Source organism: Drosophila melanogaster, chromosome X (assembly GCF_000001215.4).
Source record: "Drosophila melanogaster chromosome X".
Classification (NCBI taxonomy): domain Eukaryota; kingdom Metazoa; phylum Arthropoda; class Insecta; order Diptera; family Drosophilidae; genus Drosophila; species Drosophila melanogaster.
The window spans coordinates 13,136,387-13,155,021 of NC_004354.4; the positions used below are offsets into that span (position 1 = coordinate 13,136,387).

The 18,635-nt window shown below is 41.1% G+C and overlaps 2 protein-coding genes across 2 annotated transcripts; one reads left to right on the forward strand and one right to left on the reverse strand.

Moving 5' to 3' along the window:
• Positions 1 to 2,812: 2,812 nt before the first annotated feature.
• CG32645 (uncharacterized protein) lies at positions 2,813 to 17,076 on the forward strand. The gene is made up of 6 exons (NM_167349.2): positions 2,813 to 3,661; positions 13,493 to 13,782; positions 13,880 to 14,058; positions 14,564 to 15,524; positions 15,708 to 16,331; positions 16,443 to 17,076. Exons 1-6 carry the CDS (start codon positions 3,283 to 3,285, stop codon positions 16,569 to 16,571), a joined length of 2,562 nt encoding a protein of 853 aa, NP_727670.1. The 5' UTR covers positions 2,813 to 3,282; the 3' UTR covers positions 16,572 to 17,076.
• Positions 17,075 to 18,538, reverse strand: CG4318 (uncharacterized protein). The gene has a single exon (NM_132632.2). It carries the CDS (start codon positions 18,472 to 18,474, stop codon positions 17,764 to 17,766), a length of 711 nt encoding a protein of 236 aa, NP_572860.2. The 5' UTR covers positions 18,475 to 18,538; the 3' UTR covers positions 17,075 to 17,763.
• Between the last annotated feature and the right edge of the window lie 97 nt (positions 18,539 to 18,635).

Below are 18,635 nucleotides of genomic sequence, written 5' to 3' on the forward strand. Positions count from 1 at the left end.
CAAATATTTGGTCGAATGATTTTTAAAGTGTCAAAACCGATTGTCGAGCGTGCATCCGAACAAACAATCACTCGCAGAAATCGAACAATGGTTCTAATAAATAGGCAAAACTGCATCCAAGATATGAAATGTATCTTACGGATACGAAAATCAGTGTATTTGCCATTTTCAAGGTCTTATTGACAAAGCAATTGGATCATAAATAATTTATTAATTAAGATGTTTCCGATAGAAATCGCTTAACACTGAACATGACCCAATTCCAATGTTTCGCAGGGGAAACTCAACAAAAAAAAAAATAATAATAATAAAATGAGCCATTTCAACTCAAAGCCAATGATTTATGTATTGCACTACATTTTACAAGAGATGATCTCCAATTTTCATGATTTGAGTCTTCATTTGCGATCATTTAAAATGGAAATACAATGAGCTCAACGCTCAACGACAATTCCCAGACCCGAAATATTCGGTTCATTTCGGTTATCGTCTAGCTAATTGATAACCCGGCCGGATTTGTCTTGATTTCTGACTGAATATCATACATACATATCTCTCGACCTGGCTTAGTGGTCTCTTATTTATTCACATTTAAGCTAAGACCCTCATTCGGCCATCGCTTCGCTTATTTCTTGACACTTTCACTTTTCTCATTAAGATATGAGCTCGACCCCATTGGGCGGGGAGTCGGGCAGGTGGGGCGACAGGTTTTCATTCGCTGACAGACCTTACGTGTACCAGGCGACCGCGTGAATGACTGACGGTCAGACCCTTGCACTGGGCGAAAAAATATATTTTGTATTATTATTTTTTTTTTTTAATGCGTATGAGAATTAATTTTATGGGTTATGTTGGGGCGAAAGCGAAAGTACATTTTTTTATTACAGCGCGAAACATTGGGATTAGTTTTTGTTGAGTGCAGCTGAGATATTAAGGCTAACCTTAAATATTTGGGTGTTTCATTTGCATCTTCATTCATGCCAATCGGTGCGTCCCGCTCTCTCGCTCTCTCTCTCTCTCTATCTCTCCCTGGCTGCCTCCCCCCATATTGCCCACTCATTTGCTCCTTTTGCTCGCATCTTCTGGATGCAGTTTTTTTTTTTGTATTGTACTTCAGTCGAGTTTTTGCCCTGCAAACCAGTTTACCGTTGCAAGATCTTCTGCAGGCTTCTGCTGTTTTGGCTCGTTACTTTGAAAATGCACGAAATGCAATTTTGTTTCACTTTACCACTTAACATTTAGTTTTTGGCAGCATTTCTGCTTCTTCTTTTTTTTTTGGCGGATTTTACTTCTCAGAACTGGTTTCCATTTGCTAACGGTAAATGCTTAGCATCTTGCCGTCTCTCTCTGTTCCCAACTTTTTATTTGGCTTTTGTGGAAAATTGAAAATTGAAAAGCATTGCACGAGCGTCGTCGACGCTTGGGATATTGCACAATATATGGCAATATATAGATGTGGAACCAAACAGACGTACGTAATTTACAACTTCTTTTTTCGAGAAATGCTTGAGAAAGGAGTGATGGCGGAGAGGAGCGGGAAGGGGGAATCTGCACCAGGTGCAACTATCTCTTACTCCCTCTCTCTTTTTGTAAACAAAAGTGTGTGAGTGCTTAAAAACAGGTCACCACTGAAACAACAACAATTATCCCAACGCTTGCAACATTTTCGTTCGAATTCCTCCATTCCCATTCCTGCTATTTCAACTGGAAAGCTGGAATTGGAATGGGACTGGAAGCAAGTGGTGGTATTAAGAGTACTTTCCAACCTGAACCAAATAATCTACAATCTACTTATAGATTAAGCAGATATCAAAATGTGTGGTTATTAATTGTAATTATCTTGTTATATCATCATATATGTATATACGTACAGTGTGGAACATTTGGAACAGTGTGTGCCGTTTAATCCAAAATTTTTGAATCTAAATGCATCAGACAAATAAATCGCATTGCGAATATTCTCTTAAATTATTCACCTCTTGTTTTGGGTGAATCATTCACAACTCATTTATGCGCTGAAAGTTTCCAATTTCAAATATTGACATTAATATCTGGTATTTTCCAATTTTGGAGCCGATTGGTGCATACGCTAACCTTAAAACAATTCATGGGGCTTTTTTATTAAATACCTAAAATGTTGTTTACTTCTTTCTATCATCCTTTGATTTAATAAGAAGGTTATAGCGTATAATATCAGTCCATTATGCATCGCGTTAATTTTATTCCAAGCTGGGCTTTTAAACGGCCCTTAAGAGACGGTCGTAAATGTGATTTTGACCAGCTTGCCTGAGTGCGAATCCATTTAGCTTATTTAACCGACTTGGCTTAACTGATTTGACCGACTTGGCTGGAATTTGGGACCGCTGGCTATATGGCTATAGTGGTTTATAGTGATTGCGATTGCGATCCTCAAGACCTCGTCGCGTATTCAAATATCAATGGCTAATTTCATTTTTGCGGCCACTTTTGCAACACTCACACTCTCGCAAAATTCCATAACATAATGCACACGCACACACACACACTATGAAAGATATTACCACATAGTCGATGACGCAGGGCTTTTGCTTTTTCCCAAGAGAGAGAAAGACTGGGAGAGTGCGCTCGAGCTGCCAACGAAAGTGCTGCTAACGGTACAACTTGCGCTTTCGAGAGACGGAGAGCGCCCGCGCTGCCAGAGAGCGAGAGTGAGAGAGTGTCTGAGATTGAGATCAAGCTTGAGCTTGAGCTGAGCTCAAAAAAATTTTTTTTGTCTTTTTTTTGGGCCTGCGTTTTTGGAATTGTTAACATATTTTTACAGCTGCTCAAGACGCGCAGTCGCGATTCGTAGACGTGCGTTCATGCCAAGCGGTCGTCGCAGCTCCCCAAAAATATAAATAAAGCTGAAAAGTTATAATAAGCCGCGCGTGTGTTTTCAATACATTTTTCCCACAACTCCTATCCAAAACAAAAAAAAAAAACAAGAAATAAAAAATAAAGTGCTAACAAAATAAATAGAAAAGAATTAAACCGAATTCTAACGGTTCTGCCGAGTGTGTTGATCCTCCATTTTTTTTTTTTTTGGTTGTGAAAATGCTGGTGCAAAATACATAAATAATTCCCTGTTAACCCGAATTGGATTTTATTATTGTTTTTTTTTTTTTTTGTTTGTTTGTCGTGTGAAGTGAAAGTGAAGCAGGCCGGAAAAAAAAAGCAAAGCAAAAGACATCGCAGGAACGTCGTGCCCAGCCAATTTGCATATATACATATATCGACTATAGGGCGCAAACGCAGCGTAGCGATATGATGCGCAGGACTTTGGTGCTGGCAATGCTGCTCTCGCTGCTGGCAACGCCACAGGCGGCCATCGACAAGGACGATGGCAAGTTTCCGCCGGGCAGACATAACCTAAGTTCCGCTCCGGACCAGCACAATGTGATTAACCTCAGTCTGCACGGAGATCTTACGGCTGCCACTCTGCTGCCCCATGTCGATCCCAAGCTTAGCTATGATCTGTCCCAAACCCGACGCCTCAGGGACGCCCTCAACGTCTTCGATCTCGCCGTCCTGGCCGCCCAGTGGGGTCAGGTGGAGAGCTCCGGCGGAGTGTCCGCCAACTGCAGTCGGGACATGAGGAGCTATCTAGGCGGGCTCAGCGATGCCAAGATGTGGGCCGTCAAGAGTAAGTGTTACTTACTATCTTAATAATATATTATATAAATAATATATATATTATAATATAATATATCTTTACTAGTAAATTTATTAAAACTTATTCCTTGTATTATCTTTTTTGATAAGATACTTCTGGAATGACACATCTGAAAGATATTTCTACTTGCACATAGATCTCAATTTATTAATTTAAAAATTGCTGTCCGCAAACATCAATTAACCAAAGCCAAAAGATTAAAGATTAAAATGAATTTTAGCTTGCGGCTAAACTTATGCCAATAACAAGTTTTTATTTTCCATTCAAAATTAAAAATGAATATACAAAAATCTTTATTGCGATTAAAAAAGATATGCTAATCAAGGTTTATCTTTTTTTCTGGACGCCAAACAAAAGATTGGATACGTGATGGGATGACCATTCACTTGGCACCATCTTATCGCAATTTCCACAGACGTTTTCCACATAAAGCTGATCTTGTTGTTCGCGATCCATTCGATTGAAAAATAAAACCACCGATCTGCACTGCCGTGTGTGTGTGAACGTGCCATTCGCCGATTTTGGCGATCGGCGCAGATACTATATGCGCGGGTTTTATAGATATAGACACATTAAAGTCGGCGCATAGACGAATTTGCCCGCGAGCACACAATCTACATAAGTGCACGATACGAGGCGAGTGATCGCCAAGGTCGCAATTAGTTCTTGCCAATGCAGCAGCAGCAGCAACTCGCAGCAGCAACAGCAACTCGCAGCAGCAGCAGCAACTCAATCAAATTTTTGGCCTGATGGGCGTTTGAATTTTTCGCTTGTTGTTTCGCCGAATTTTTTTCCCATTCGGGCAAATTTGGTTTTCCAAAATGTCTTTTTTTTTTGGTTTTTGTCTTCTGATTTTTTGGGTATTTTTTTTTTTGTTTTTGTGCTGGTCATTATGTCAGTGGGCCTGGTATTGAATAACTGAATGGAACGGTTCAATTGCACGACCAGATCGAATTGGATCGACTGGGTAGTATTTGCAGTCGAAAGTGAGACTGGGCGAGATCAAAAGCCTGAATTATGAATACATGTTGGGGGACTTGTTTTATTTTCGGTTTTTCGGCTCTCTGTATTTTTTGTTTTTTATTTTTGTTTTTGGTTTTTAGTTGCGACAAGTTGCCGCACCGCCCAAAAAGCAATCCTATCGATTCCAGCAACCTGAGACCGACAAAGCACCACTGACCAACTGACTTGGCCAAGCTAAAACCACTCTCCAGATGCTGGTTATGTAATCAATTAACGCAAAGCATAAGAAAAAGAGAAAGAGAGCCACAAAAAAGCAAAAAAAAAAAGTGTTTGAGTTTCTTTTTTATTATTATTTCACTGGTTGCACCATGGGCCAAAGTGACCGGAATGTGAGCACATCCATTGAAAAGCGCCTTTTAGCCACGGTTCAAGTTCACGGAGTCTGGGAAAACCCATTTCGAGAGCGAGTCAGATGAATGGCCGTAAAAGAAAATGCATTTTCCCGCCATGCGGAAGTGTTTTCCCTCTCGGCTTGGGCTTTTTACTCTTTCGGGGAGAAAGGCCAAAGCGTTTCGGAAGTTCGTCTTAATTTCCATTTAATTAACGTGCAGTTAAAAATCGCAGTTAACTAACTATCTGCAATACGTGGTGGTCTGTCTTTTGCTAGGCAGCTAATATCTCCTTTTGTTATCTAAGAAATATGAATATGTTTTTTACCAGCGAAAGCAATTTTCTTCACTTTTAATACATGTTTTATTTTACTTACCTTTAATGAGGGTTTAACTATTTGTTAATAAATGTGTGCATTTTATAAAACGTTTATCTGCATTCTTCATACATTACTTTTTTTTTTGCCATTTTAGATGTAAAGTAAAATTAAACTCAGTTTCAAAAATCCTTTCAAGTCTTTGATTTTTTCCCATCAACCTTCAACTTTTTGCTCCACCGCCTCCAACTCAACATAAAACATCACGAAATTGGGGTTTGGGTTTATTTTTTCTTTTTTCTTTTTTTTTTTTGGGAGGCAAAAAGCCGGGACTCTGTAACTGGCATGGCATCTATGTCAATGTCTCCACATGAATTGTGTGTTTTATTGCCACACATGAGCGGAGTCAGGGCCAAAGTTTTTCCTGCTGGCCAGACAGCCAGCCAGCCAGCATGGTAAACCGGACTCGAACTCGAAACTCGGACACTTGGACACTGGCTGGAAATTGTTATTTAAACGCTTCGGACATAATTTCCAGCACAGGTTTCGTATCTGGAGCTCCCAATCCTCAATGGCCAAGATCAATGGCTAATAAATTGTGGCCGGTGTTACCTTTGTTTTTGCTGCGCTTGTTGTTACTTCTTTTTAATTCACATTTTTCGCCGTTTCGGTGTTTTTCTGTCTATATTTTTCTGTGGCCAATGCAATAGCAAATGCAATAGTTTGGTGGCAGGTACGCTTGGCTGAACTCGATTGGCAGGTTGAAGGTTGGCCAGAAATGCACTCGCCGTGACAAAAAAGAAAAAAAAAAACTAAAAATTGCATTTTGGAAGTCAAGTCGAAGGTTCCGCTCAGTCGTCATCGAATCAAAGAGCGAAAACGAATTTGTACTTTTTTTTTTTAGGCACTTTGTTGATTTAAGTCGCGGACAAATAGTCGGCAAAAGTCTTAGAGGAAGTGCAAATATTGTCTCATCATCATTGGTGGAAGGCAATCTTTAAACTTCCTCAAAGATCAAAAAAAGCTTTCACAATCTTTGTAATACTCATTTGTTTTTTTTTTTTGCAAATATTCCGACAAAAAAGAAAATATCTCTTTTGCTTTTGCCTGCCCAGGAAAATGAGCAAATCGCTGCTGTTTTGACCTCGTATTGCATTTCATCTGTGCGTTCGAGAAGCCTGAACCAAAAATGGCCAAAATCGAATCGAAGCCAAGTTAACGAAATAAGCCAACAAGTGATCGAGGTTCGATGGCTTGGTTATGGACTTTGCAGCCTGTTTGGTCATTAGTTGGTCACAATGCACAACGGTTTTTTTTTTAGGCCAATATACTTAGCCGACTTTTCAGTGAAGGAAGGGGTCGGGGTAACAGGCCCAATTACAGCCTTTGTGCGAAATGAAACGTCACGCAACATAATTTCTACGGCTTTCCCGTGTATAAATCCAACGGCTACAGCTGTGCTCGGAAATATAGGTGTCTTGCGAAAAATAAAATATAAAACAAAGGCAGATTATTGTACTCGAATTAAAAAAAAATGTTATAAAACATTTTTATTACATTTTAATTTAGTTTCTTGTAACATAATATTTTTCGCTTGCTCGCTTACTGCTAATAACTTGCGCATTGCTGTATTTAGTTTTGCCTGCAACCCGAAGAAGAAGAAGCAGAAGCTGAAATTGCACAACAAATAAACACGGCAGCAATATCAGCACAGCGGCAACATGCGACAAGTCTCTCCCTCGGTTTCTCCCCGAATAAATCTCAGTGTATCTCTTTTTCTCATTCGCTCCCTCTCTCTCTCTCTCTCTTTATATATCTCTCACTGTCTACCTATTTCTATCTCTATCACTACTGGACACAAGCTTAGCTTATGTAATGTAACTTTAATTTGATTGTTGCAATGCCTTGCAGTTTTTTTTTTCTTCGGTTTTCTTCACTTTTTGTTTGGGGTCTTGTTTTTGTTTTCAGCGAAAATGAAATTATGGCCAAGACGACGTTGTTGGCTATTATTGTTCGCAATAACGGTTCATTGGAGTGGAGACATGAATTCAAAATACTTTCAACTTTGACCGCGATTTTGGCCAAGTTTTTTTTTTCCCCCCCACAAACGAATGACTTAGGCAACAAACTCGTTTTCGGATAATTGTGCGTAATTAAAATCCACGCCACGCATTGCAATTGGCCGCGTCGAAAAAAAGTGGTTGTCGGTCGCGTATCGGGGTCCAAAAGGTCTAGGCCAAATACCGATCGGTTGGCATAAGATAACAACGTAACTGCATCAGAATAATCAGACTTCTTTGAAGTGGGGAGTGTTAGGATCAGAGATCACTGCAAATTGTGGCCTACTTTTTAGCGCTGCGTTCTAGAAATCAATACAAATCGATTAATGATATTTTAGTGCTTATTTGGAAATATATGTGCTATAATATAATAAATTTATGTCGTATATGTTATGTTATGTTAGTATACTATTATCATTTTTAAATACTTTATTTTGAAGTTTATTGAAAGACTTCCACGAATTGCGTGCTAAGTATAGTATTTAAAGAGCAGAATGAGAATTCATAAACAAAGCCATTACAAGTTCATGTTCATCTTTAAAGCGGCATCATAAAGAAGGGCGAATTTAATGCACGAACCGGGTTAATATTTCACTTAGATGACCGACAACCTAACGCAATTAACACGCAGACTGTTCGAGGGCAAAGCGAACGCCTAAATGCCACAATTAGGCAACTAACTTCGTGTGGAATTATTACGACCAGCTTCCAGACACACGTTAATTAGACAGAAATTGCATTCCATCATGAGACGGCGCTAATTTCGATCATTGCGAATTGTGTCCGTCATGGCGGGACGCTTGCCAAATCCATTTGCAGTTTCAAGTTTAATGCGACACTCGGTCTTGGGCAAATGCAAAACAAACAAAAAAAGAGTTTATATATATATATAAATGAAAAGAAAACAAAGAGACAAAAAATAGCGAAAAGCTAATCGATCGATTTCTAGTCGAGTTGCATTTCAACCGAAGGTTGACAACCAACCCCCTCAATTAATATCCCCCCCTTGCGGATGAACCACTTTGACTTTGATCCGTATGCCATAACCATGCAACCCATTTGCATTTGACACTGGCAAAAAGCAAGAAATCATTTCCGTTAGGTAAAAGTGAGCTGGCCACAATGCAAACAAAAAATTATATATATACGAAGAAATTGAAAAATAAAAATAAAATAAGGAAAGACAATAGCGGCAGGTGATCGCTGGATCGCTCGATCGATCGACGTGCCCGGCATTAATTTTAATTTCCACCGATTCGGTTATGAAACGGCCGACTGCCATTTGAACGAGCTCTCAATTTGGGGTTATTGACCATAATTGCAATTTTGGGTGGTCGTATCAATTTGATTACAGCGCATTAGGGTTATGCAATTGCAAATGGATGCGGGTTAGTGACGAAATCACAAACGAGCACTAATCTAGAATTACTTTAGGCATATTGCTTAAACAACAAAACAACAATTAAATGAAATAAAATATTTTTATAATTTATACAATTTTTTTTTTTTTGAAAAATGACCTCTATCATATATGCAATATTTGTAGTACCTTCGTCATAATGCACTAAGTAGTGTTCCCTTGAACAAACAAATCATCATCTTCGACTATCTGCTAGATAATAGATAAGTCAGTGGAGAGACGAGCTAATTTAAGATGCGATGAGCTGACAATGCACCGTGACGCCGCACTCTGTGGGCTAATTATTCCACAAATATTCCAAATTACTAGCCCATCAAATAATCGTTTCGGCAATGACGCTCGTCAACGATTGCCATAAGTGACTCACATTTTGTTGGGCCTTACAAAAAAATAGAAAAAAAAATTAAAAAAAAAAAATAAATAGAGAGAAATAACCAATGTGCAGCCCTGAATTTTTGGCCTAAAAACTGGTAACCCGAAACCAGTTTCTCCGGCCATCCGTGGCAAAGAAATGCGCAGAAATAATTGAATTGGTTCGGGGCGATCATCAGCGGTCCATTGCGCAAAATGATGGCATTGCCACGTGTCAGTGACCAAGTCCAAAAATTGAATATCGAAATTCAGAAATCCGAAAATCGGAATACCAGTTAGTCAGGCGAAATAACCAAAGCTGAAGATGCAGCTGACCTTGTGCCGAATCTGTGCGCCGAGTCCAAAAAAAAACCCAAAACCCCAAAGACAGGCCAACTCTTTGACTCGTCGTCGACTCTTATTTTCATTAATTTTATTTATTATTATTTTTTCTTTCAACTCTCACTTTCGTCTGGCTACTTCTTCGCTTCTTCATCGATGTGGGCGTCTAAAGAGCCCAAAGGGGAGGTCTTTGATAAGATTTATGTGTGTGTGTGTTTGTGTTTGTGGAGCCAGAGCCCCCGGCTGCACAACATTGACATTGAAATTGAAGTGGTGAAAAAGAAAGAAAGACTTTGAGTATGCGCCAACGAGACGTGAATACGATTACGAATACTCATACTCAAACGCGAACTCATACGCATACTCAGACTCCTACGGTACGTAATGCGTATCCATAACCTCAGGTGGCAAGTAGGAAGTAAATCGCTCCATCTTATTCATCATTTGGCCAACTATCTGAGCCACTCGAGGTATCTCAAGCTCCGCTGGCCAGACTTTGCGCATCTTCGAGCATAAAATTGCCAAGCGAGTCGCGTTTTATTATGTGACTCAATTAGGCAACGGCAGGGTGTAATTATTACATAGCAGAAAAATGGGGAAAAAATGCTAAAAGTAATTATGAATCATAAAATGTTATTCGACGCAAGAAATGTAATGGTTGTATGCTATTAACTTTAGGTATAGTTTAGTTTATCCGGATAAATATATAGCTATTAAAAGAATATCATATCATTCTGAATCAAAGTTTACTTACAAAATCAAAAACAGATCTTCTCTTTCATATAATATTATTGTGTAAATATCAAAGCTAAGTTAAAGATCTAACAATTTCGAGAACAACTAGCTAACATCATCATCATGGGCAGCATTGTTTTAGCCCGAAATGTGACAACTAATGTATCCTCGAGATGCGATCCAGTAGACACACCTCAGCTATAAGCACACAGAACACTTCACCCAAGTTCAAAGACTTTGGCAGCTCCATAGCCGAGTTGCTAGTTAAATGACAGGAAATTTATTTGGCCAAGACAAACGAGCTGATCTTAAATCCACAACACACGCCTCTAATGTCCCCACATTAACAGAAATTTCGACTTGGCTCTGCGGTTCTAATGACAAAGCCAAACATTAGTACGCAATTGCCAAATTTAGTTGGCCGAAACGAGTGTTTGAACTCACAGATTCGAACCTTAGGCACAATCAATTGGAAGCATGCACAATTTAGACATTTAAAAGATTCGCCAAAAAGTAAAATTTATTGGCAATTAGAAAATTAAAAAAACCATTTAAGACTTTTTTTTTTTTTTTTTTTTTTTTGGGCGTTTCGAGAGGCCAGCCCATTCATAAATCTTGCAGGCAATCAGCGTGTTGGCCAAAAGTAAATTGTTAAGCGATAAAAAATAGTAAACAAATATTTTTTTATGGCTTGCAATGGACAATGGTCACTGCATTTGGTTCTTGTGACGCAGATCGTTTAATAAATTTATACTTTTGGCGCCTTAATTGAACTGTTAGCATTTGAGGCGCGTTTCGTTTTTTTTTTTGTTTTTATTAATTTCGCCAGCTTTGACTTTGCGCCGTTTCGCAACTGTTCGAAAAGTGGATAAGCAAAAAATAAAAATAAAATTTATTTATAAAAATAGCAAAAGTCGAAATGACAAAGGTATCTGTATAATGGCAACTATTTGACGGGCAGAGCACATTATTTATTGCCATTATATTTATACAATCGTTTCATCAATCAAATGGATTTCAACAGCTTTGTCACCGGGTTTTGGCCTGGCTTTTCGTGCCCCGCCCTCATTGTTTTTTTTTTTTTTTGTATTATTTTTCGCCACTCATTATGGTCGACTGCAATCGGCGATTTGGTGTGTTAACACATTTGCCTACCCCACCTTTGTCCTTACCTTCGCTTGAACACACATGTATCTTAATCTTCTTGCAAATATTTTCGTGCGATTCAAGTGCACAGTTTTGATCTTGGCCACGCCAGGCTGCGAAATTGTAAACAGCCTCCGTAATTGGATAATTTAATAAGCTTTTGGGTATTATATTTTCGGCTCTCACATTTATTCCGATGTGGGTGCTTCAATGAAACTCATTCGATTGGAGGAATTTATTGCGAAATTTAGTATAAATTTGAAACAATCATATAGTCCAGCTTGATATATTTTGCAATAAAATATTGATTCACCTATAGAGGTAATCAAGAGTGAGTAAATGCAGGTCAAGCAAAAGTATCTTGTACTTGTGTCGAGTATCTTTTGCTGCCGCCTTGTAATGTACTGAAAATTGGCCGCACTTTAAGGTGCGGCTGGTGTCGTGAGCATCGATTTCCCTACCTGCTGGACCGCTTTCCCCCGACCTATATATCATACCTTATATCATATATCATATATACGCACGATCACGATCACATGCTGAACAACGACCTTCCGAATCGCCGGACAAGAATACACGATCCGATATCTGTTTTGGATCTGCTTCGGCATCGACTTTCGGTAGCCGCTACCAAGTTCATCTGACTTGGGGATTGAGTGAGCATTGGTGGTCGGTCGGACATGTCACCTTGATAGCCCCATTGTCAGTCTCCCATCTGTTGATCTTGTTTGGGTTCGACATCAGCTTTAGCTTCAGCTTCAGCTTCAGCTTCCATTTACCATTTACCGAGAGCGTTAAACGCCTGAATGACACGTTCAATTGAAGAAGTACATATATCACATCGCTGTGTTTATATGCCGACCCATTTGTGGAGGTATTGTGATGAAATGCTTACTACCAGCCAATCAAATGACCTCAATCGGTAAATTAAATTGAAAAAAAATGTTTAAACTTAATGCAGAGATCGGATGGAGGGTGTGTTTTTTTGGATGCGAGTAGGTTGCGTATCAACGGAGCAATAAAAACAAAGTGCAATTTCATGAAACACAGAGAATTGATTTTTCTTGAACATATTGTTTTCGTAAATTCAACAACTTAAACAATCCGGAGGCTAAGCAAATGAAAATCATTTTCCTTCCGCGTTTGTTCACCGCCACTGAAATGGGTAAACACTTCTGATTTCGGCACATGCAAATGCTGGCAAACATTTCCGTTTCATTGGCTCCTCATGGTCATGACCGGGTCTCTTGTGTAACCCAGAGATCACCAGAGATCAGTTCCTGCTTTTGGCCAAGCCATTGGGGAAGTGGAAGTGGATGCTAAACACTGGATGGTGGATGGCGGCTAATGGATAATGGATGCTCACGTAAGAGTTGCCATTTTCCCCGTGTCACCACGCCAGCCGAACAAAAGACCATTGCATGACTTAAGTTGCCATTTTCAAAGCAGCGATAAAAAAAAAAAAAAAATTAACAAAAAAAAAGAAAACTGGTTGGACCCACAGTCCCAGTTCCAGTCGCCGTCTCAAGTCCACCGATCTGTTTGGCAACTGGTTGCAAGAAAACGAAAATAAAATAGCATAACAGCCTCAAAACTTCGTGCAAATAAATCAGCAGTTGGGCAAGGATTTTCTTGTATCTGAATCTGAATCCACTGCAGCCTTTTAGTTGAACTGATTTATTTACCAATTAATTGGCATTTAATTGATGTGCAAAAGGCAGTCAACAATTGAAAGGCGATATATGACTGAAAGATTGATCGTTCTTTACACATCAAACAAAACAATTCGAGTTTGATTTTCTACATTTTCTTCATATATATATATATATAATATTAAACAACTTAAAGCTTAATAGGGAATCTCTTTGGTCGCTCAGTCGACAAGTCATCAAGATGATGGCGGCATTTTAAAGTTGGCAGCTTGACGGCTGCGCTGCAATTGCATAATGGCCAGTTTTATGTTTTTTTTTTTTAAATTTATTATATTACACACTATTACACACTTCTGATGCCCTTTACTTCCATTCCGTTCCATTTCCTGCCCTTCTCTTTGCATCCTTTTTCGTCGATTTGCGCAGTGGACGATGCTTCCGGTCACTATACATCCGGTTTCTTCTACGGCAACAACTACTGGATGGGTTCGTTGGCCCTGTGCGATGCCATTGACGACGGCCAGATCGTTGCTCCCGGCAAGGACAACAGCTCCTCGGCCGCATCCTCTCCAGAAAGCGAGACGAAGAACAGCGGTCTGCCCTTCGCCGCCGCTCATACCCAAGGATACAGCAGTGTCTACAATGCTCCGCCGCCCTTCGTTCCCGGTTTCTATGTGATCAAGATGCAGCTCAACGAGACGCTGCCCACCCAAGTGGTAAGAAAGTCTACACACTTGCAACTTTTAACTTTTGTTAATAAGATTTTAAAAATTTTAAATTAAATTTAATGTTGTTGTCTTCGTGTTTATCCAGCTGCGCATCATTTACGTGGGCATGTGCCTGCCATCCAGCTGCTCCATTGCGGACATCGGCCAGATGAGCTCCAGGGCCCATGTGGAGCTACCATCGCGGGATTTGCGTGTCCTGGACATCCGTGTGCCCACCGACAAGGAGTTCAACATTTGGGCGGACAAGACCTTCTGTCTGCTGATGTAAGTGGCTGCGATCGCAACCAAAGTAGCAATCAAAATATCACTTTCAAAAATGCCACAGTCCAAACACTAAACAATTGAACAAACACAATGCGCAGCTTTTGGGCAGTTGGCTTTGGACATTAGCGTCAAGTCAGTGGTGTCTTGAGTCAGTCGATTTGTGTGAAATTTCGTTTCCCCCCAAAATCGAATTATAATAAAAAGCGAAACTCCATTTGTTAACTTAAAATATTAGCGGGTAATATGATTATATGCTTGCCCATGTCGGTGGAAACTGCACGGAGAATAATTTCCTAAAGTAAAATAATTATTTGCATTTCTCTATAAACATGGAATTTTAATTGCTCAATTGATGAAAGGCATAGTACATTTTACACATGTTATATGTTAAAGAAGAAAATAATTTAATATTTCATATAAAGTAAAATCACGACTTAACGATTCTAACATATTATAGTTATAAAACATAGTTATAACAAAATATCCCTGATTATATAATTTTTAGCGTGGTATCTAGCATTGTGTTGGGCTTGATTTGCTGCGGCACCCTATTCGAGATTTACCTGAGGCGCAAACTGAAGGAGGCACTGCGTCGCCAGGACAAGGAGATGATGAACAACAGCGAGACGAGTTCGGGAATTGGATGTGCGTCGTCCGATTACAGTGACACGATGACCGCTCACGATGATCCGCTCAAGCAATCGGATCACTCGCAGTCGTCGAATTCGCTGAAGCAATTGGATGCTTTGGTACTGAATTTGCCACCGAACGATAATGACAGCGGCAATGGACACCATCACGATCACGATGCGGAACACGATCACCACGATCATCATCGCAGCGGGAGCAACAATAGCAACTCGGATGAGCACTTGGAGGGGCATCTGCACGAGCCGGAAAAGTTGAGCATCTACTCGGAGCTGCTGCTCTCCTTCTCGGCGATAACGAACTTCAATGCGATCTGCGATCGAAATGTGGGTGCGGACACCATTCCGTGCATCCATGGACTGCGAGCCTTCAGCATGGCCTGGGTCATCCTGGGCCACACGTGCATCGTGGTCTTCAAGTACTCCGATAACATGGAGATGCGCAAGGAGGTGGAGCAGAACTTCTTCTTTCAGGCCATCACCAATGGGCCGTTTAGTGTGGACACCTTCTTCTTCATCAGTGGCTTCCTGATCTCGTACATTTACTTCCGAACGAATGCCAAAGGCAAGCTGAACAAGTTAAGCAAGGGAGCCAATGAGTTCACCGCTGGAACTGCTCACTTTTTCGGCCTGGTCGCCTATCGGTTTATGCGTCTCACCGCCCCCTATCTGTTCGTCCTGGGCGTTGTCCAGGTGACCATGAAGTATCTGGCCACTTACTCGATCTTTGATCCACCCACCATGGATCACATCACCTGTCCGGATTACTGGTGGCGCAACATTCTCTACATCAACACCCTGTTTCCTGTCGATGAGATGGTGAGTGTTATTCAACATAGCTGTTAGCCTTAAGTATAAATTGGTGCTCAAAAGACAAAGGGACTTGTAATCACCCATACACACTCATGCATTTGAGAACTGTTGGGCTTCTGTTTTTGAATAACAATTTACGAACGTCACAAGTATAATATAAAATTCCTCCTCATTTCTCTAAATCCGCAGTGCATGCTCTGGAGTTGGTATTTGGCGAATGACACGCAGTTCTATATGATCGGTGCCATCATCCTGATCGTGGGCGTGCGTCACTTTAAGCTGTCGGCGATCACGACACTGGTGTTCCTGGTGCTGTCGTGGATCACCACGGCGGTGATTGCGTTCACCAACAATCATCGACCGAACACGGACGATCCGCTGGCTCTGTTCGACAAGATCTACGACAAGCCATGGACCCGCCTGGGTCCCTATCTGATCGGCATGGCCGTGGGCTGGATTCTATTCAGGACCAACTGCAAGATCCGACTGCCCAAGCTGACGGTGGCAACCGCCTGGACCCTGGCCATGCTCAATCTGTTCGTCCTGGTCTTCGGGCTGTACAAGGCCGACCTGTCACAGTTCACCGCCGCCGCCTACAGTTCGCTCAGCCATTCGGCCTGGGCGCTGTCACTGGCCTGGATCACCATCGCCTGCTCCACGGGCTACGGCGGCTACATCAACTCGCTGCTCTCGGCGCCCTGCCTCTATCCTTTCTCCCGCGTCACCTACTGCGCCTACTTGGTCCACCCGATAGTCATCCGCTCCATGGCGCTCAATTCGGACGCGCCGCTTCACCTGGGCGGGGATCTGATGGTGAGTTGGAAGATGAAGTCGCTGTAGAATCGCTGTCTAAGAAAACAAAATCTATTAAATTGGTTATACAACGAAAAGGGTTTATCATAACTTATTTATTGCTTATTCCAGGTTGTCATGTTCTTCGGTCTGACGGTGGCCTCCTACTTCCTGTCCTTCGTGGTGTCGATGTCCTTCGAGGCGCCCGTCGTCACAATGCTGAAGATCCTCTCGCCTAGTCGAAAGAAACGCCTCGCCTAAGTCCTGAGCCGAGATCCGACCATTTCCGATTATTTATACCCTCCATTTTGTCATGTTATCTATTTCTTGTCTATCAAACAATGCCCACATATTTATAGCATCGACTCATCTGCACCCTCGACTCTTTCGGATCGTTATCTATACATGTACTTATTACTCTGCACCACATTTTTCACTCACAATGTGTTCCAGTTATAAAAGTTAAAAAAAAAAAACAAACAAACAAATCAAAATCGAGGAAAACATGACGTGCAACTTGAAGCGTGCAAATCAATTCAACCTATTTTTATCATATTTTTGTTTCATGATGTGTACATTTTAGTCCTTTAATTTATTCCAAAGGTTTGGAAATTTCGCGCGTGACGAAGAGAGAGAGTTATACATAGTACTTCATAGTTATAATTATATAAAACTCTAGTACCTAATTTTATGAAATCATGTTGTATATACTATATGCTGTATATTGTTATACATAAACCTTTAAATAAAAACTGCTACCAAATACAGTGTCCCAGCGTTTAGTATTTATTCCAACGATCATATATCGGATTGACAAAAAATGAGTATAATCGTTGTGAGGTTCTTTGGAGGTGTTCGCTTTTCGAAGTTCCCTATACTTTGGTAACACGTTGCATTAGTCTTTTAACATCATGGTCGTTCTTCTTGGTTTGGCATTAATTATGGTGTGCATGGTCTTGTGGTTCTTAAGGGCAGAGTTTCTGTTGAAGATCTTGGGGCATCGGGGACACTTGTAGGATCGCATTAATTATGGTGCATGGTCTTGTGGTTCTTAAGGGCAGAGTTTCTGTTGAAGATCTTGGGGCATCGGGGACACTTGTAGGATCGCATTAATTATGGTGCATGGTCTTGTGGTTCTTAAGGGCAGAGTTTCTGTTGAAGATCTTGGGGCATCGGGGACACTTGTAGGATCGCATTAATTATGGTGCATGGTCTCGTGGTTCTTAAGGGCTGAGTTTCTGTTGAAGATCTTGGGGCATCGGGGACACTTGTAGGATCGCATTAATTATGGTGCATGGTCTTGTGGTTCTTAAGGGCAGAGTTTCTGTTGAAGATCTTGGGGCATCGGGGACACTTGTAGGATCGCATTAATTATGGTGCATGGTCTTGTGGTTCTTAAGGGCAGAGTTTCTGTTGAAGATCTTGGGGCATCGGGGACACTTGTAGGATCGCATTAATTATGGTGCATGGTCTCGTGGTTCTTAAGGGCAGAGTTTCTGTTGAAGATCTTGGGGCATCGGGAACACTTGTAGGATCGTAATTCAGGTCTCGAACTATGTACGCGCTCATGGCGCCTAAGACCGCGGATTTGTGCGTAGGACTGGGAGCATTGTAAGCATTTGTAAGGTTTTTCACGCGCATGGACCCACATGTGACACTTAAGGTGCGCAGGTAACATGAAATACTTCCCGCAAATGTTACATTTATGTGTCTTCTTCAGCATTTTCTTCTTGGTATCCTTCTGGGCGCTGCTCTGGCTCACATTGCCATTCCCGTTGGAGTTTGAGTTGGGGCACATATTCTCCACGTTGTCCCCCGGTGAATCGATTGTCAAGTCAATTGTCTCCATCTCCTGGCTGCCATCGACTGGCTCAATCAGTTCAACATCGGAGTCATTCGATCCTTCTTCCTCATAATTCATCTCACTGACCACCATCTCATCCTGCTCAATCACCTGCACGCTGTCCATCCCGTAAGCAGTCTGCGCATCCAGCGCACAAGACTGGCAAATGGTCTTGGGAAAAGGATCCTTCGGTAGAACCGGGAAGCCGCACCAATCGGAAATCATGGTCGCTAGGGAAACGCCGGGTAGCGGCATCGTTTCGAAGATGCATAGCATGTTCTCCATCTCCCTCAAACAGACACGGCACATCCTGGAATCCATTGCTTTTAGTTAAATTTAATTTTTTGACATGTATCACGTTGGGATGGGAATGATAGTTTGGAAACACGTGCTAGGAACGACCGTTAGGGACAATAAAAACCGATAGTTTTTGAAGCTTTAGATCATCGATACTGCCGGAACTATCGATAGCTTCTTTTAAT